General features: G+C 48.5%; 1 protein-coding gene across 2 annotated transcripts in view; it reads left to right on the plus strand.

Annotated features, from left to right (window-relative positions):
* The window catches only part of Setd4 (SET domain containing 4), a 36,642-nt gene extending 16,664 nt beyond the window's left edge, over positions 1–19,978 (plus strand). For both annotated transcript variants that reach the window (XM_059277380.1, XM_059277381.1), the window contains 7 exons: positions 6,583–6,671; positions 8,259–8,688; positions 11,125–11,299; positions 12,648–12,729; positions 13,888–13,968; positions 18,432–18,555; positions 19,756–19,978. In XM_059277380.1, the coding sequence (XP_059133363.1) occupies positions 6,583–6,671; positions 8,259–8,688; positions 11,125–11,299; positions 12,648–12,729; positions 13,888–13,968; positions 18,432–18,555; positions 19,756–19,890 (1,116 nt within the window). In that variant the 3' untranslated portion in view covers positions 19,891–19,978. The remainder of the gene's footprint in view (positions 1–6,582; positions 6,672–8,258; positions 8,689–11,124; positions 11,300–12,647; positions 12,730–13,887; positions 13,969–18,431; positions 18,556–19,755) is intronic.
* The last annotated feature ends 442 nt before the right edge of the window (positions 19,979–20,420 follow it).

The raw sequence follows: 20,420 nt of genomic DNA on the forward strand, positions 1-20,420 counted from the left end.
CTTTCTCAATAGTTACACATCAATTTCTTTATTTTAAAAATCACATAAGTTTATTTATCAAAATGTTTTTGTGTTGGTGTTTGTACCTGGGGTCTTACCTAGGCTAAGTACACATTCCACCACAAAGCAACAGCCCAGCCCCTAAGTTTATTTTTAAATTCCTTAATTTGTTTAAACTTAGTCCTGTATGTATGTTCTGTCAAAAGAATGTACATTTCTTTGCTGTAATTTTATAATAATGCTGTTGTTTTTATTTATTGTTTTTACTCTTTTTAAGTGTGTAGTTCAGTGCTAGTGAGTTGAGTCACACTAGTGTGCAGTATTTCTACTTTTTATTATAAATAAAAAATGATTAGTGTGTGTTTTTGTGATGTGCATGTGTGAAACCGAGGACAGCTCTGAGTTCATCTCCCTTCCTCCTTTGCATTGGCTCTGGGATTGAGCTCAGGTCGCCAGGCTCGTGGGGCAAGGGCTTTCCGCCTGAGTGTTTCTGTTTTTGAGGCTGTCACAGCAATTCTGTACAAAGCAGCACTTGGAAGGAGAGCCACAGCTGGCATGCACACAGCAGCGTTATGGGGGACCGTGCTCACACAGCAGTGTTATGGGGGGACCGTGCTCACACAGCAGTGTTATGGGGGACCGTGCTCACACATCAGTGTTATGGGGGACCGTGCTCACACAGTAGTGTTATGGGGGACTGTGCTCACACAGTAGTGTTATGGGGGACCGTGCTCACACAGTAGTGTTATGGGGGGACCGTGCTCACACAGCAGTGTTATGGGGGACTGTGCTCACACAGCAGTGTTATGGGGGGACCGTGCTCACACAGCAGTGTTATGGGGGACTGTGCTCACACAGCAGTGTTATGGGGGGCGTGCTCACAGAGCAGTGTTATGGGGGACTGTGCTCACACATCATTGTTATGGGGGGACCGTGCTCACACATCAGTGTTATGGGGGACTGTGCTCACACATCAGTGTTATGGGGGACTGTGCTCACACAGTAGTGTTATGGGGGACCGTGCTCACACAGTAGTGTTATGGGGGGACCGTGCTCACACAGCAGTGTTATGGGGGACCGTGCTCACACAGCAGTGTTATGGGGGACCATGCTCACACAGCAGTGTTATGGGGGACTGTGCTCCACAGCAGTGTTATGGGGGACCGTGCTCACACAGCAGTGTTATGGGGGGACCGTGCTCACACAGCAGTGTTATGGGGGACCGTGCTCACACACTAGTGTTATGGGGGGGCGCGTGCTTAGACCATGAAGTGGGCAGCGACACTGGCTTTTCTCCTTCCTCGACTTCCTTCCAATTTTGAGATAGCCCAGCCTGGCCTGGAATTCAGCATGTAGCTCAGGCTAGCCTCAAATACTCCATCTTTCTGCTCCCACCTTTGCAGTGCTGGGGTTACAGGTGTGTGCCGTGACACCTGGCCATGTGCACTCAGAAATGTGTGTGTGTGAAACTTTGAAAATAGAGATGTATGTTGTATGCAGTGAGATGTACAGATCTTAAATGTATATTTGATGTATTATATATTATATATATATTATAATGAGTCTGCTCAAGTGTTTCTCTGTTGTGATAAAACACTGACCCAAAGCATCCTGAAGAGGAATGAGTTAATAGTAGTACATCCCAGAGGGAAGTCCGGGTGGGAGCTTTTGGCTGGAACCTGGAGGCAGGGACTGACAGAGACCGCGGAGGAACGCTGCTTCCCGCCTTGCTTGCATGGCTTGCTCAGCCTGCTTCCTTGCACAGTACAGGCCCAGGGGTGGCATCACCCACAGTAGGGTGTGCCCTCGTACATCAGTCATTAAGAAAATGCCCGCAGATATGCCCACAGGCCAGCCCACAGCACATTCAGGCTCTCTCTCACAGCCTTGGAGAAAATCCAACGCTTTAAAAGTTCAAGGTCTAGTTAAAATCCGCTGCTGGGCATGCTGCCTTCCTCCTCCCCCAGCTGCCTCTGGGCCTCGGCGGCTCTCCTTCATGGGCTGATTTCTCTCTGAGTGCAGGGACTCTGGCCCAGGTGTTCAGCCTCTACTCTGGGCCTGAAGACTCTCTCCAGAGATGTCACCTCTAGATTCTGGTGGCCCTTGCCCTGTAGAGTCTTGGCTGGACCCGGAGTTGATGGTGACCCTCATCCACTGTGGCACTCTGGCACCCCACGGTGAAGCAGGTCCACAAGCTGAGGCAGCTGCCGAGGCAGGAGTGGGCTGGGCACAACGCTGTGGTAAGAGGACTGGATGGATGGACGGCTGGCAGAGAAGGACAGCAGGATCTTGTCACAGCTGGCACTGAGCCAGCCAGGCTGCCCTCCTCCCAGACCTCTTCAGCTGCGGGAGTCATGGCCTGCTGTGGCTCCACCTCCAAACACCTCTGCCTTGTAGCTCTGCCTCGTCTTGGGGCTGCTGTCCTCCCGTGTCACAGGGAGTGTGGCCCCCCAAGAAGGAATGACAAACCAGTGAGGTTCTTTGGCCACTGTGAGGAGATTTTAACTGAAGTGAGAGGGAGCACTCCAGCTCTTTATCAGCTGCAGGCCTTTATGACTGATCTGTAATGCAGCGCATTTCATTAAATGGAGCTGCTTTCCTCATGCCGTAGACAATTGAAATGAGATTTAACTCAGGCAGCTTTTTGAGTGGCTATTAGACCTGACAGATAAAGGTGTCTGGTCTCGCTGCTGTGCTGTTTTGACACAGACATTGCAGAGGTACGGGGATATTTATGTGATATGAAGCAATATTGGAAAAGAAGCTACGGTACATTGTTACCAGCCCATCCAGCTGCTCCCTGTTTCAGGACACCTTGCAGCCCTTGGACATAGCATGGGACACACCGTCACCAGCCCACCCAGCTGCTTCCTGCTACAGTCCTTGGACACAGCAGCCGAGCAGAAGCAAAGGCTTCTCCAGTCATCCTCCCATTTGGTCAGGCGCAGATCCCTCTCTCTTGGGCAAAGACAAGGGGCCTGGCAGCTTGTAAGTGTGAGTGGCAAGTTCCTCAGAACTCCCCAGTCGTCATGGACCTTATGCCTCAGCCCTAATGCTGTGCAGATGCTAACACACCTGAAGAATTCCACGTACAGATGCTGTGAAATGAAGAAGTGTTATCCTCACTCACAGCAGCTGTTGCTTTGTATGAGGATGTGAAGAATTGCTCGAAGAACGTTCTTTAGAGTATACACCAGCGGAGAACACAGCCTGCCAAAGGGGAACACCCATCCCACGAGCTCTGAGGAGCTGAGAACATGCTTACTTCAACTCTGCTTTTCTGTGGGGGCGATGATAGTGTTTGTAATGGCAAATTCAGGAAGCTTCAGGGTCAGCATGGTGGCTCACACCTTCATGGAGGCAGAGGCAGGCAAATCTCTGAATTCAGGGCCAGCCTGGTCTACATAGTGAGTTTCAGGCCAGCCAGGGCTAGCTACATAGAAAGACCCAGTCAAAAAAATAAGTAAGTAAATAAATAGATAAATAAATCTTCCAGGTTATTTGGTATTTCTGTCTTTTCACAGAAAGTAATCAGGTTTCTTTTGGGGCCTGGACATGCTAGGCAAGGCGTGACTCTTCATTGGAGCAGCTCTCTTCAGGAAAAAAAAAATCCATCCAAAGAAATAACCTGATACAAGTGTTTGCAGAGGTGAAAATTTCTAATGTACATAAGAAACATCACTGAAGTAGAATATAATTTGAAAATGATGCGTGAAAAGAGGTGGACTACCAAAATACAGGCCAGTGATGGCGTGTGATTTGAATTAGTGAGTTGGACTTTGCCCACCATGCTAAATTTCTTCTTTTCCTTTGGGTAATACTTCCACCGTAAATCATACCGTGGTAAAGTGTGAGTGTGACTTCAGGGTGTTGTTTGGATCTTAGATGGTCTTTTAATGGAAAACCTAGAGCCAGATATCAGGGTGAAAGCTGAAAGATCAGAGAAGCAGAGCAGCCAGCCACTAGTTCTTACCTCTACGAACTCCTCAGCCTAAAGAGAGTGAGTTCCTGTCTCCTCACACCTTATGTACCTTTCTCCGCCCTGCTATCACTTCCTGGGATTAAAGGTGTGTGTGCTTCCCAGTACTGGGATTAAAGGTGTGTGGCATCACTGCCTGGCTCTTTTTCCAGTGTGGCCTTGAACTCACAGAGATCCAGATGGACCTCTGCCTCCCGAGTGATAGGATTAAAGGTGTGTGTGTCACCACTGTCTGGCCATTATGTCTAATCTAGTGGCTGTCTCTGTCCTCTGATCCCCAGATAAGTTTATTAGGGTTCACAATATATCACCACATCAGGGAAAGCTACATATATCCATTTGCAGAATTGGATGCAGTATTTAAGAAAGAGGCTGAAGCAAGACCAAGTATAGTGGGATATTTTTGTTAATATTATTTATAAAATAGTTAAACATTTTCAGTAGTTTTCTTTCTTTCTTTCTTTCTTTCTTTTTTTTTTTTTTTTGTTTTTTCGAGACAGGTTTTCTCTGTGCAGTTTTGGTGCTTGTCCTGGATTTTGCTCTGTAGACCAGGCTGGCCTCGAACTCACAGAGATCCACCTGCCTCTGCCTCCGAGTGCTGGGATTAAAGGCGTGTGCCACCACCGCCCAGCTTTAGTAATTTTCTTTAAAAAATTCATCCGAGGAAATAACTTGACACAAGTGTTTTGCAGAGGTAAAAATTTTTAATGTTCGTAAGAAACATCACTTAAGTAGAATATAATTTGAAATTGATGCTAAGTAAGTCTTCCAAGACTATTCTAATCTTATCAGACTTGTTTTAGGTGTGTAGTAATGAACAGAGAAGTCACATGGACAGAGCCGGAAGTTCTTACATGTTACCTAGTTGTGGTTTTCAGTTGGCTTCCATTTTTATATTTTGTTTGTTACTCTATAATAAACAAAAGTGTGCCTTGTGGTGGTTTGGATTCCTTTCTTTTTAAAAATACTTTATTCTGGTTGATTTAATTTTATAGATTTGAATTTGTTTCAAAGAAGTTCTGAGTCCTGTTGAATGCCATGGAAATATTTGTTACAATAAACAAAATTCTTGGGACTTAGAAAAAGAAAGTTAAATACATTTTTAGTCCCAGAGGGAAGAACCAAAGCATAAAAACAGCCATGCTCAATCAAAGCCCAGCAGTACATCCCTGGATCTTGTAGCTCGTTGTCTGGCTTCTGGAGCTCACGTACGATCTTCTGGGCTCTGCCGTCCATAACAGCTTGTCTTGTAGGTGAGGCCAGCCCCACTCTACCTGCTGCTGTCCTGTGTAGATGTAACTAACCGTCTTATTAAATAAGAAGCACAGAGCCGATTCAGAGAAGAAAGCCAAGAGGTCAGAACTAAGAGCCTTACCCTTCCTGCTTCAGCTATCCTGCTTCAGCCAAGAGAGCTCTCCGAAAAAAAAAGAGCCTACTTCCTGTGTGTATGCCTTTTTATAGTCTAGATGTTCTGCCTTCTCATTGGTTGTAAACTAAACATGTGACTGCCTTGTCATTGCCTGTATGTACCGCCCTCCAGGTCCTTAAAGGCGTGCGCCACCACCGCCATGCACTTGCTATGGCTCTATAACTCTGACCCCCAGGCAACTTTATTTATTAACATACAATTAAAATCACATTTCAGTACAAGTAAAATACCACCACATTTCCCCTTTTCTATTTTAATAAAAAGAAAAAAAAAGAAAAAGGTTATAACTAACAAAAGAAAAACTATATACAAAAGTACAATAACTATATACAATATATGCAAATAATAAATGTCTAAACAATGTCTAGTCCATTTGTATTTGACAAATTCAGAGATGATAATTTCATTATCCTATTTTGTTAAGTCCAAAATGTATCTAATTCACTTTCTATCCTAATTAATCTTCAACTAACTAACCTTCAACTATAACTAACTAAGGGGCTGGAGAGATGGCTCAGAGGTTAAGAGCACTGCCTGTTCTTCCAGAGGTCCTGAGTTCAGTCCTGGGTGCTCACCTCGTGGTCCTGGCATCTCCAGAATTCTGGAGTCTCCACTCAAGTTGAGGCTGTATCCACCAGTGGCCTCTCCTGGCTCTGACATTGCCACACCTCAGCTTGCCTTCATGGCCTCTTCAGCCCTGGGGTTTCCATTGCCACAGAGGCTGCACCTTCACCAGTGGCCTCTTATGGATCTCACAGTACCAAGCCTCAGCTCTTCATGATCCCTTCATGATCCCTTCACGCCTTCACACCAGTGCTTGTGAAAGGCTTACACACTGTTTACCAAGCCCTGCTGCCAGCCCTACGTGGAGCCCTCCTCCCTGCTGGGCCGCAGCTTCTACGTGCCGATCCTGAGGAAGATTTTATTTCAGCTGCTGCTCTCTTGTTAATCACAGCCAAGCTAATTATCATTGATTGTCCTGGTGAAGCAAAGTTTTACTCCCACAGATTGTTAATTATTAAAGTCTGTCGTATGAACGGCCCTCATACCTCTGTGCTTCTCTCTTTGTAGGCCAGGCCTGTGTTGTCTGCTCTGGGGGGCTCTTGATATGTAATGATGGGATTCAGTGTCTGCAAAGCTGAGGTGTCCTAAACTGTGCTTTCTCTTCGGCAAGGAGGGACAGATGATTATCTCATTGCCTGCGAGCTGTCTGCTCACCACGGACACTGTGATTCGAAGCTCCTTAGGGCCCTACATTAAGAAGTAAGTGACCACACCTGCACACCTGGTGCCAGTGCTGTTCCTTGAAAGTGTCTGCCATTGGCAGATGTGTCATGGCTGACAGGGCGTGAGGACCCAGCTCTTGTCTGGCCGAGAAATACTGGGTGCTATTTGAAAGGTTTATCTTCTTCTAGGCTTGTTCTGAATTCACTGTGAACTGTATTTCTAAGGTCTTCAGTAGGCTGCCTGGGATGTGGGTGTGAACCCTGTTCCTTAGGGAGTGAGCATGAGATGGGATGGTGTACATGGTGAAAGTCTTACAGATGCTACTTCCCTGTCTTGGTTCACTCTATTGTACCTGCTTGACTTCTTCAGCTGTGAATGGATTTGGCATGAGGGAGGAGTTGGATTTAGTTAGGGATGAAGGAGAGCAGGCAGTGCAGGATTTGGTGTTAGGAAGGAGTTGGATTTAGTTAGGGATGAAGGCAGTGTAGGCTGAGAGCCTTGTTCTGTGCACATGATGGAGAGTCTTGGTTTTGGAGTATCCTGAGGGCAGTGAGTGAGAGTCTCAGCAGAAGTGATTTCTACATTTTGAGGGTTAAATCAAAGATTGTGTTTTTTCATAACCCAAGCACTCCCTTAACTCCCACATACACACATTCTTTATGGGCCTGTGTAGAGGCATGGATGCTCTGAATCCTTATTTTCTGAATCATTCAGAAATTGCAAGTAGAATGCGTGGTACCATGGGAATTTGAATTTTAAAAGATGATGATAACATCGCTAAGTCTGTTTATACCGTAGGGGCTGATATGTGAGTAATTATTCAGAATGCAACTATGTAATTTGTGTTAGAACCCAGAAGTTTAAGAACAAAAGCTCGAAGATTCCATCAGTGTATAATGAGCAGACACAGTTCCTGTCTCAGTAGAACTTCCAGCAATGGTGGAGGTGCTTTGTTTTGCATTATCCAAGATGTGAATCACAAATGCCCGTTGAGTAACTGGAATGTGACTTGTTTTTACTAAAGAATGACTCTTAAGCACTGCTTAACTATAACTAATTTAAATTGAAATAGTTCTGTGAGCCATAATTCACTGGGTTGGATGTTGCATCTCTGAATCTTTCTACCCCTCTGGACTCCCCATAGTTCAACTTTGCAAGATGAAATCCAGGAGCTTATAGAAAAAGCTTTTAGCTGGGTGGTGGTGGCGGTGGCGGTGGCGCATGCCTTTAATCCTAGCACCTGGGAGGCAGAGACAGGCAAATCTCTCAGTTTGAGGCCAGCCTGGTCTATAGAGTTCCAGGACAGCCAGAGCTGCTACACAGAAACCCTGTCTCAGAAAACAAAGTGGGGCAGAAGGAGAAAGAAAAGCTTCAGCAGGAGAACCAGGCTGGAAACAAGATCTTTTTTGTTGCAAAGCAAATTTTACCTACTAGCCATGGACATGGCTTTGGTGGGAGAGAGAACATAGACCGTGTTGGGCGTGCTCTGGAGAGGCTCAGCCGTGGGAAGATGCCTGTCTTGGGTGGAGTGTCGACAGCTTGAGCACTGTCCCTCTGAAGCAAACCAAACTGTTTGGCTGAGTCTACACTTTGATTCCTTCAATCTGTCTTTTCATTTACAAGGTGGAAGCCTCCTCCATCTCCTCTGCTGGCCCTGTGCGCATTTCTAATCTCAGAGAAGCATGCAGGCGGTCAGTCCCTCTGGAAGTCCTACCTGGACATTTTACCCAAGTCGTACACCTGCCCGGTCTGCTTGGAGCCGGAAGTGGTAGATCTTCTGCCTGAACTTTTAAAGGCGAAGGCGGAAGAGCAGAGAGCCCACGTGCAGGACTTGTTTGCCTCCTCCAGAGCCTTCTTCTCCACCCTGCAGCCTTTGTTTGTAGAGTCTGTGGAGAACATTTTCAGCTACAGCGCCTTCCTGTGGGCCTGGTGCACCGTGAACACCAGAGCTGTGTACCTGAGGTCCAGGAGGCAGGAATGCCTTTCCGCAGAGCCAGACACGTGTGCTCTTGCTCCGTACCTGGATCTGCTGAATCACAGCCCACACGTCCAGGTGAGAAGCTGGCATGGACATGTGTCCTGTTGGTATAGAATTGCAACATGTAGAAACAAGGATTTTGAATGAAGAATGAGACAGTGGAGGTGTAACCTGCTCCAGGTAAACGTGTTAGACCAATCTGCCGTCAGCTGCCTGGATGTCATTCTAACAAGAGTCTACTTTGCCTTTGTACTGCTCTCTGGTCTGCAGGGCCCTGTGCAGAGACCCTGGGCCTTTCACCAACCCAGACGGAGTCTTTCCTTCCTGTTCTTCAGGGCTGGGGTGCTGGCCAGCTTTCCTTCCTGCCCTTCAGGGCTGGTGTGCCTAGCTAGCTTTCCTTCCTGTTCTTCAGGGCTGGGGTGCCTGGCCAGCTTTCCTTCCTGTCCCATCCCTTTCATGTTATATTACACGTGCTGGCGGGAGGTCCTGGCGGGTAGAGCCAAGGTGCCCCACGGTGGGTGAGAGACAGAGATGTCATGCATACAGTGCTCAGTGAAGAGTTTTATTCAGTGGTGGGTGAGGAGAGGGGTGAGGGGTTTGAGAGGTGCCAAGGAAAGTGGAAGAGAAAAGAGCAAGCGAGAAAATGGGCAGAGTTTCCCTTTAAGAATAGGCTTCTACGCCAGGGCATAGGGTGGCACCAAAGGGCAGGATCCGAACATTAACATTTCACACTTGGTGTAGCTGTCTGCACGTGTGTCTTTGTCCTGACTGGGGGTTGTCTGTGCCTCCTCGGTGAACCCAGGTCTTGAGGCTTTCTGCTGTTCCTCTTGGAAGCCTCAGTGCCCAGGGCAAGGCTTGATTATGGAACAGACGAGAACCTGTGTGACCAGGAGTCTGGGGGTCAGGGAAGAGGAAGTCAGGGATCAAGTCAGGTTTATTCACAGGTGAGATCAATACGGTACACTCGTGATGCAGAACAAAGGTGTGTCACAGCTGCTGCCGCTCCTCATCCCGGTCCCAAGGGACAGTGGGAAGGTCACCAAGCCGTGCCTTCAGCAAGCCCTCCACAGTCCAAGAGAGAGCACTCCCTTCTAACTGGTCATGTCTCTTTAGAGAAGACCACGCCCATTGGGCCAGGCTGCTACCTACTGTTGGCTAGCGGGCCGGAGTCAATAATTCCCACAAGTCACGATGCCCCCCTCAGCCCTTCCCCCATTCCACTGGCTCACACTGGAGATACATGTGTTTGCATGGCATGCTGGGAAAAAGACGAGGTGAGAAAGGCCAGGCTTGGAGGGCAGAGAGGAAGCACTCTGTCAGCTCACCTGAAACCTATTTAGGGTGCACTGGGTTGGGATCTGCACCTTTGCTGTCCACTAAGAGACATGCCACCAGAAGACATCAGTGTCACCTTGTCACCTCACAGGGCAGTGGGAGGACCCAGGGAGGTCCTGCTTGTCCTGGGATGACCCCAGCCTGGGTATTTCCCACAGTCTCCAGAGTGTGAGTGCAGTGCTAGGTGAAAGGTCATAGCACAGTGTAGATGTAACCAACCATCTTATTAAATAAGAAACACAGAGCCAATGCAAAGACGAAAGCCAAGAGATCAGAGCTAAGAGCCTTACCCTGCAGCTAGCCTTTTAAGCCAAGAGACCTCTCCGAAAGAGACCTACTTCCTGTCTGTTTGTCTTTATATAGTCTTTCTGTTCTGCTTTCCAATTGGTTGTAAAACCAACCACATGACTGCCTCGTCACTGCCTGTCTGTACAGACCTCCAGGTCTTCTATGGTTGGTATTGAGATTAAAGGCGTGTGTCTCCAATGCTGTCTGTATCCTTGAACACACAGAGATCTACCTAGTTCTGCCTACCAAGTGCTGGGATTAAAGGCGTGCACCATCAACGCCCAGCTTTTGCTATGGCTCTAATAGCTCTGACCCCCAGGCAACTTTATTTATTAACATACAATTAAATCACATTTCAGTACAAATAAAATACCACCATAGCACAGTCTCCAGTGTGTGAGTCCAGTGCTAGGTGAAAGGTCATAGGATGTTGGGCACAGGGACTCAGTCCCCAGCAGCCTCACTTTGGAGTGTTTGTGGATGTCTGTACTTCAGTGATTTTATAGACTACCCTAGAAGAACACAGCCACAGCTGGTTGATGGGAGCCTGAGGGCCCGAGCTGCAGAAGACCCCTATAAGCTCAGGGACTGTACACAAATGAAACTTGGGAGTTGGGGAAGCCTTTGCAGCTTCTTAGTACTAACGGGTCTCAGTGCCACCATATTTTCTTCCCTGGGCTGTTTGTGACAGATCCACTCCTGACCAGAGTCAGATGTCATATTTTGGGTCATTTTCAGAGTCTGGTTGGACCTCCTCTCTCAATAGGTAAAGGTGAGATGAAGGAGGACCATTCGCCACCTGTGACTGACTTTGTCGTCCGACAATTGATGTGATAACTTGGTGAGCCTTTTAGATTTGTGCTGAAAAGAGAGGTCTTTCCCCTGTAGGTAAAAGCAGCGTTCAACGAGAAAACCGGCTGCTATGAGATTAGAACGGCCTCCGGCTGCAGGAAGCACCAGGAAGTGTTCATCTGCTACGGCCCCCATGATAACCAGCGGCTGCTCCTGGAGTACGGCTTCGTCTCCTTCTGCAATCCTCACGCCTGTGTTCCTGTCCCAGGAGGTTAGTGTTGCTCTCTGAGGCAGTGCTGTCCCCTGTTGTAGAGAGAGGCCGTGCATGCAGCGCTCACTTGTCTCGGGCGAGCTAGCCTGGCCTTCGCTGATCCGAATCTCTGGGTTGCAGTCAAGCCTGCAAACTGACTGATACTGAGGGCGGGATGACCTGAGGGTCGAGTAGGGGGAAAGCTGGTGGGGAGTGAGTGACAGTCACGGCTGGAGGGGCGGGTCTTTGTACTGAGCAGAAACTCAGTGAGCACTTAGCAGAAGCAGCTCTAAGCCACGGGCAAGTGGCCGGAGGTTTCCCAGCGTATATTCGAGGTATTTATGTGTAGGCTCGGATGAACCCGGTGGGCGGAACAACAATTACGTTTCTTAGATTAAAGAGAGAAGAGCCAGAACTGGGCCAGAGATGGGTCAGTGGGTAAAGGGCCTTGCCACAAAGCCTGATGACTCGAGTTCAATCCTCAGGACCCACGGGGTGGAAGGAGAGAACTAACTTCTGCAAATTGTCCTCTGGCCTTCACACGTGTGTGTGGTACACACACACAACACATAAAATAAATACATGTAATAATTTAAAGAAAAATGAGAGCGGGGCGTGTGAAGTGAGTTAGGGCAGTTTGAGATTGTCTCATTCAGGGTCCTTGCAGTTACCATACGGCGGGTCTAACCGTGGACAGTTGCCAGGTAAGCCCATTGAACGACTGCGTTCAGTTATTTGTACATTTAAAAATGGAGTAAGGCCCGAGGATCCGCTCAGTGGCAGGAGAGCGGCCTGGTATGTGCAAGGCCTTCACCGAAGGAAAGGGAGGGCTAGCTTTAGTCAGAATTATACCCCAAAGCCCTGCTTTGTTTTTGTTGTTTTTTAATAAAATGCAGAACTGAAGCCTATCATCACCTCAGAAACAAAACAGAAATCCTTTGCTTTCTTTCTCCTTCAAAAACGTTTGTCAGTTTTCACGAATTCCCTCTGTGGCTACAGTCACGGATGTGTGCACTGCTTTGCATCTGGCTTGTGAACAGTATTACTGTCCTTCCTCCCTGCATTCCTGGGCAGCCTGTTCCTGGCCGTGTCTCCCAGCCATGGCTCTAGGGTCTTCGCCTGTTACACCGTGGATGAACTTAGTGGGGATGTGAGCCTTGCTTCTCCCTATTCTGACCTCAGCCTTGACAACCGTAACAGCCTTTCGGGGACCGAGATTTCTGCGAGTTGCCCTGAGGAGAACACTTAGTGTGAACTAGGAAACACTCTTGGTTGTACAGGGTGGTAATGGGAGGGAACGTGGGCTGGAGAAGAGGGGCATGTACTTTGAAGAGTATCCTACTCTGACATTGATTTTTGTTTCATGTAGAGATGCTGGTTAAGTACCTCCCACCAGCGGATAAGCAGGTGCACAAGAAGGTGTCCATTCTGAAGGATCATGGTTTTACAGAGTGAGTGTCCTTCTACCTGGAAATGACCCCTTGAGGACGTTCCCCTGAAAATCGTGAGGGTTCTGGTTTGTGCCTCTGTGTTAGTGGACAGGTGGCGTCCATTAGGTCTTACTGTGTAGTACAGTTGTGCTCGGTGTTGTAGACACTCAAGGAGCGGAAGACTGCTGCTTGGGAATGTGAGAGCCAAGCTTGACACAGTCCTGTGCATGTCGTTAGGTGGGTCAGGTTCAGGTGGGATAGCCCTGGGTTATCACAAGCCAGGCTGACCCCTAGCAGAACCCACCGCTGGCATTGGTACAGATCGGGGCCAGTGAGAGACAAGACATCTTCTCTTCTGTATAAATCAGGGGTTTCATGTGTAGCAACAGTGTGAGGCTGCTGGCTGGGGTAGCTGTGTGTTTGCTCTCCAGGATGACCTAAGGCCTCCCCAGTTCATCTCACTGTAAACTATGTGGTGTAGTTAGTTACCAGGCCTCTTGCTGTGGTCCCCTAAACCAAGTTCAATGTCTTACTAAAACTGATTGGAAAATGGCTTTTCACCCTTGTCTTAGGGTTACTATTGCTGTGATAAAACACCATGACCAAAAGCAAGTTGAGGAGGGAAGGGTTTATTTGGTCTACACTTCCACATCACCGAAGGAAGTCAGGGCAGGAACTCAAACAGGGCAGGAACCTGGAGGCAGGAGCTGGTGCAGAGGATGTGGAGGAGAGCTGCTTACTGACTTGCTCCCCATGGCTTGCTCAGCCTGCTTTCTTACAGAACCCAGGACCACCAGCCCAGGGATGGCACCACCCACAGTGGGCTGGGCCCTCCCCCACAATCACTAATTAAGAGTCCTGTAGGCCTGCCTGTAGCTTGATCTTATTGAGGAGTTCTCTCAGTCGAAGCCCCCTCCTCTCCACTGACTCTAGCTTGGGTCAAGTTGACAGAACTACCCAGCGTGGCCTGGAACGGTCAGAACACAAACTCCGTTTGTGTGGATGAAGCACAGGCTGTTCTGTACCCAGCCTCCTTCACAGTATCCACATCGCACTTCCTCACGCCTTCTGACCTTGTGTGGAGGTGACCTGGCGAGTGTGCCCATTCACAGCCACTGCTGGGTTCCTTCTGTGTTCGTCTGAGTGACAGATCTAGTGCTGCCTGCCTTTCTCTCGTAGAAATTTGACATTCGGATGGGATGGACCGTCTTGGAGGTTACTCACAGCTCTTAAGTTGTTGTGTCTGGAAGCTGAGAAATTGTAAGTTTCCCCACATCACTTTTTTTTTTTCTTGGTTTTTTTTTTTTTTTTTTTTTTTTTTTTTTTTTTTTTTTTTTTTTGAGACAGGGTTTCTCTGTGTAGCTCTGGCTGTCCGGGAACTCACTGTAGACCAGGCTGGCCTTGAACTCAGAGATCTGCCTGCTCTGTCTCTCAGTACCGGGATTAAAGGTGTGTGCCACCATCGCCAGGCTCCTGCATTGATTTAATCTGTGTCTGCTTCTTGGTGAAAATTGAAGGGGTTTGTTTGGGAAGCTTGCATGTCGAGGGACAAAGAGAAGACTGTGCCCTGGAGCTGCTGCTTTGTCTGTCCTGCCCAACCTTTGAGAGTACATGGCTCTGAGAACTTAGCACTCTATGTTCAGGTATTCTCCCCGCCCCCCCCCCCCAACCTGGTGCTTACTGTCTGAGTAGGTGACTGGGGGCTGTCAGCCCTGACATGTCAGAGGCACGTCTCTGAGGAGGTGGGTTTTCCTATGGCAAGCAAGCTCCTAACTCTGCCCTATCTGGTCCCATGTTTCTCCCACCCAGTTCTACCCTGGGGTTGATCTAGAAGTCCTGCTGAAGGGCTTTTCCATGAGAGGAGCCCCAGTGTAGACATGCATTCTGGTTAGCTCCTTAATATTCCTAAGGGACTGTCAGTCACGTCCCAGAGCCGTCAGTCCTCATGGTGTGCTCTGGTCATCACAGGGCCTCCTCCCGGCCCAGGACCGATGAGGACAGCAGCTGCCTTGCTGCTGCCCAGTATGCTGGACAAGTGTCCAGCAGTGGGTAGGAAGAGCCCCAGCACGGCTCTATCGTCCTTAGCATTTTTACTCTTTCTTTTGGGGACTCAGAAGTCAGGTTTCTCCCTGGTCTTAGTACCAGAAATGGAGTCGATCATGGACAGCACAGGTTTGCACTGGGCAGATTCACTTACGTGGGAATTAATTTTTTAAAAAATGATTGCACATAGAAGTATTGAAAAATTTAAGAAAAAGCTAATTCCAGATAAAGAAAAATAGAAAAACATGTACACATAGTTGTCTATTTTATCATTTACCACTGTATGTAGGCAAATGTATCGTAAAAAGTTAGTTTTCAAAACTGCTGCATAGCCTATAGACTGTAGATGGTGCTTGTCTTGGTCAGTTGCTGTGAAGAGACCACCATGACCATGGCAAACTCTCCTCAAAGAAAGCATTTACCTGGGGCTTGCTTACATTTTTAGAGGGTATGGTGGTTTGAATAAGAATGGCCCCATGGACTCATGTGTTTGAACGCTTGGTCCATATGGAGTGGCACTGTTAGGAGGTGTGGCCTTGTTGGAGGAAGTGTGTCACTGTGGAGCCGGCTTTGAGGTCTCAGATGCTCAAGCTAGGCCCAGTGTGACACACAGTCTCCTTCTGCTGCCTGCAGGTCAAGATGTAGAACTCTCAGCTCCTTCTCCAGCACCACGTCTGCCTGCATGCCACCATATTTCCCACCGTGATGACAGTGGACTAAACCTCTGAACTGTAAGCCAGCCCCAATTAAATGTTCTCATTTATAAGAGTTGCTGTGGTCATGGTGTCTCTTCACAGAAATAGAAACCCTAAAAAAGTCAGAGGTTTAGTCCATTTTCATCATGGCGGGGAGCATGGTGACATGCAGGCAGACGTGGTGCTGGAGAGGTGGTTGAGCGTTCTACAGCTGGATCTGTAGGCAGCGGAAGGAGAGAGCCACTGGGCTTGGCTTGGGCTTTTGAAACCTCAAAGCCCACCCCAGTCACACAGTTCTTCCACCAAGACCACACCCACCCCAACAAGGCCATACTGATGACCAAGCATTCAAATATACGAGCCACGGAGGCCATTCGACCCCCACAGCGCTGTTTCCAGTCAAGAGGACACACAGATGTAAAGATGAAATAGTAATTCATAACTGCATTCAGTCAGCCTCCGGAGTGACGGGGCATTGCCTGGTTATTGCCTGGTGACTCAGCAGCTACAGTGAGTTCCAGCTCCTGGAGTCTCCATGCAGCTCCTCATCTTTGCCGGTCCTAGTTTGATAAACCACACGATTAAGTGAAGTTTGGGAAGGAAAGAGTTTATTCTGTCTTACAGCTCCTGGGTGGGAAGTTGGTGCAGGAACTCAAGGCAGGCACCTGGAGGCAGGATTGAAACAGGAACGAGACTCACTGGCTTGCTCTTCAGGCTCACATTCAGCTACCTTTCTTTTGCTTCCCAGGACTGTCTGCCTAGGGAGAGCACCACCCACGGTGGGCTGGAGCCCTCTCATCGGTCATTCATCAAGACAGTGCTTCATAGGCTTGCCTACACACCAAGCCAATGGAGGTGCCTTCTCAGTAAGGCTCCCTCTTCCCAGATGACTCTAGCTTGTCAGACTGACAGAAGCCAGCTAGCACCCAATGAGTTTCTGTCCACTGAATTAGCATTACAGGAAAAAGTGATCTCTGTATTCTTTCTTTTTTCTCCTTCTGTAGTGTGTATAACCTATGTATGTGTTGATTCCCATTGGTGAGTTGCTAAGGCATCTCCTAGTCCACAGCATGCTACTGCTGTGGTTCTGTAAAAGGCGGAAGATTTATACAACCGGAAGAGAGACCAGTGGATAGTCGCTGCATATGGGTGGGGAGTCGGATCTCATATACGGAGTGCCGACTGTGTGCCCCACCCCCTCGTTCAGGTGTCCGCTCTAGTGTTGTCACTTTTAGTGGATGCTGTGTTTTACCTTAAGAGAGTGAGCTCTGCGCCTGGGGTCTCTCCTTCCTTGTGTTGTTCCCTAGGCAGATGTGTAGTCAGCCCAGCGCACAGTGTGAGCACAGGAAGGGCGTGGCGGGCCACTGCTCCTGTCTGCACAGGAAGGGCTTGGCTGGCCACTGCTCCTGTCTGCACAGGAAGGGCTTGGCTGGCCACTGCTCCTGTCTGGCTGTCTCGTCTTGTCTTTCCTCCTCTCACTTGCCCTTGTCCTGTGCCCCCTGTCCATTCACTGATCATTTCTTTTGATCTTGTGTGGACCCTGTGGGAACAAGGTGTGTGTGCATCCTTTTAGGGCCGAAGCAGCAACTGTTTGCAGAGGTCATTCCCAGATTCATTTTCTCCCTTTGGGTCTCTTATATGCGGCATGGTCGGGGTTCTGGCTGGGTGTTTGCAGGCCATCTCTCCTCTCCGATTTGCCTTGTGAGGGAGGGCCTCCACCTTTCCCAGTTTTCTTTCTTTGACTCTAAAAGGGATGGTATGTTATATTTGTAGGGAATTATGAAGATTAAGCTAGATAATCATTACAGAGAGGACACTCAGGTACCCGGTAATTCTTGGCTCTCTTGTGTAGTAAGTCATCATAAGCTGACGTCCATCTGTTACCTGGGCTGTCTTGTCAGAGGTTGGGAGTGTCTGTCTGCAGTGCACACTCTGATTTGCGGATTCAGCCACTGTCTTACCTTCTTCTAAGTCACTCCCACAGGCCCCTCTGTCCTTTCCCTGACCGCTGCTTCTTCCAAGCAGAGAGACTTGGCTTTGACCTCTTCTGGCTTCGAGACCTCTGGCTCCTTGGTTGCTGTCTTCACAGACCTAAGGTCTTGTGATCACAGAACATTGGCCTCATCTTCCCTCACAGCCTCACTCCTGCAAGCCGAGGCAGCGTCAGTGACTGACCTGCTGCAGACGCCCGTATGGAGGGCATTTGGCAGTGAAATGTGTTCTTGGTTGTCACTGTTCAGGAGAAACTGTCACTTACAGCCAGCGGGCAGACAGTGCCTCCGCCGCTGAGTCTTCGGCCGTCCGGTGCCCAGCCTGGCCTTCCTGCCGTCTCTTCTCTGCCGCTGTGCCCTGGAGCTGGTGGCCGTGGCTCCAGTTACTGTTACACCAGACACAGGATTGCCGTGGAAATGTGATTCAGTCACAGCTGGTGACGTGCACGGACCTAGTGGCCCCTTTGGCTACTCTTTCTTCCTCTGTTTCTTATGTGTCTTAGGGTTTCCCTCGCTGTGAAGAGACACCATGACCATGGCAACTCTAGTAAGGAAAACATTTAATTGGGGTGGCTTGCTTGTAGTTTCAGAGGTTCAGTCCGTTATCATCATGATGGGGAGCATGGTGGTGTGCAGGCAGACATGGTGCTGGCTGCATCTTGATCAGAAGGTAACAGGAAGTGGACTGTGTTACACTGAGCAAAGCTTGAGCAAAAGAGACCTCAGACCCTGCCCCCCCCAGTGACACACTTCCCCCAACAAGGCCACACCTCCTAATAGTGCCATTCTCTAACTTATGGGGGCCAATTACATTCAAACTACCACACTGTGGCTTCCATTCAGGAACTGCAATGATATTACAGGTTTAGGGGATGAGCCTCATTGTGCTCAGGAAGAACAGGGACATGGCTTGTGTGTCATGCTGCAGGGTGAATGCTGTCTCCAGTAACTGGGGGACCTGCTGAAATGATCTTATTGGACATTCTGGTTCTAGTACATCCTGGAAAAAAGTACTCCTTGGAGAAGTCATCTCAGATACAAATGAGAAGACAAGCTTGGACATGGCACAGAGAGTATGCTCTGACTTCATCGAAGAGACTCATGCTGTGCTGCGTAAGGTGTGTGCCCCGATGCTACGTGGACACAAGGTTCCAGTCCTGAGGCTGCTTGTCATGCATGCTGTTAGGAAAGTCTTGAGAATCTCCGATGAGCAAATGTTTTGTCATCTCTATATCTGTGTTAACAGAGTTTAAAGTTATGTGTATGGTGCCAGGGAGACATCGTGAAAGTTGGGTGTGGCAGCATGTGTGCCTGTACTCAGTGCTGGGGTGTGGGGTAGGTCGATTTAGTGGAAACAGGAGAATCCTGAAGGCTCACTGGCAGCCAGCCTAGTCCAGTGAGCTCCAGATTAGGTGAGAGACCAAGACTCACTACAGGCGGACAGCAGTAGAGGCTGGGACTCAGTGTCAGCCTCTGGCGTCTGCGTGTGCAGGCGTGGGCCAGTCTGGAAGGTTTACAGACAGTGTGCGATGCACGACGATGCTTCGCTGCACACTCACCTTATGGAACTGCTTGGTCAGACCATTTAACGGCGTTATCCACGCGGGGGCTCCTAGTCTGTTCCTTGATGTGCGTTGTGTGTCTAGTTCCTAACCAAGGTCACAGGTTGTACAGGGAACTCTGGGGTCTGTTTCTCTTCTCTAGCCAAACTCTGTTTTGTGACATTCAACCCGATGTCCTCCAGACCAATAGGGTCTCCTGTTCTCCCCCCTTTTTGTGACCCTGGGGATGGGGCACACAGTCTAAACCCGAGCCGTCACCGTCACCTCCCTCCTGTTTAAGACGATACCGTTGTGTAAGTTATTAACATTTTCTTTACTCAGTCATCTCCGGGCACTTAGGATGAGTCTCAACTTTTGCCTCGTGTTTTATCAGTGCTTGACTTCCTAGTGATAGTGTTTCAAATGTTTTTTTCCTATGTGTGTCTTAATTTAATAAATTTTTTGTTTTAATGAGAAATCAGTTCATTTATGAGACTTGACTATTAAAATTAAAAAATTTAGTGCATTTTGAAGATTTTATGCTCAATGAAACTACAAAAGGACACATACTGTCCACTTACAGGGGTTCCCAGGCCAGGCAGATTCACAGGGCCTGGGGGAGGGGAGCTGGCTTACTCATTCATCCTTAGAGGAGTTTTGTTTGGGAAGAGAAAGTGATCTGGGGGACTTGCGGCCACTGACCGTCTGTCTCAAAGCAGTTAAATCGGTGAATTCTATAACGCATTTCTATTATAATGAAAAGTTAATAACTTGCAGGTTTCTGACATGAAGGAGAGGGAAGTGTTGCTGATAAATCAACTCACTTTGGTGGAAGCATTGCGGATGGAAGAGCTGAGGATTCTCCAGGCTTCCGCTGAGATTGTGAGCAGTTTACAAGCCTCCTTTTTGTGACAGCACAGGACACATGGGATTCCCTCCTGTGGAGGGTGTACTTTCTGCATTTTTACTGAGGTTGGAATAAATAGACTTGTATATGAAATTATTGCAGTCTTTGGATGGTTTCTATTAAGCAGTAATGTGTTTAATATTTCCCCCTCTGCTTTCCTTATAATTAGTGAACTTTGAAGAGCATCTTCGTGGGATGGAATGGTGGCTGCCCCCGCACTGGGAAGGCTATCTGCAGGGAGCAGAGGAGGGTTCTAGGCATTGGGTAGCTGAGGACAGATGTACGGCTGAGTTACACTTGTCATTCAGTGGGAAGGAACAGGGTGGAGCGATGAAGGGCAGAGTGGGAAGCTGTAAGGCTGGGCAGCCCATGGCATCTTCCACGTCAGTCACTCACTGGCTGTTAATGGTCAAGAAGGGAACCGCTAAGACTCTCAGGTACTCTTGGCTTAAGGGACAAGTTGGGGCACAAGTTGGCTCTGGTGGTGTTGTGAGGGTTGACAGTGTTGGGCCTTCCCCATGTAGACTCACTGAGG

This window comes from Peromyscus eremicus, chromosome 12 (genome assembly GCF_949786415.1).
Source record: "Peromyscus eremicus chromosome 12, PerEre_H2_v1, whole genome shotgun sequence".
Taxonomy (NCBI): domain Eukaryota; kingdom Metazoa; phylum Chordata; class Mammalia; order Rodentia; family Cricetidae; genus Peromyscus; species Peromyscus eremicus.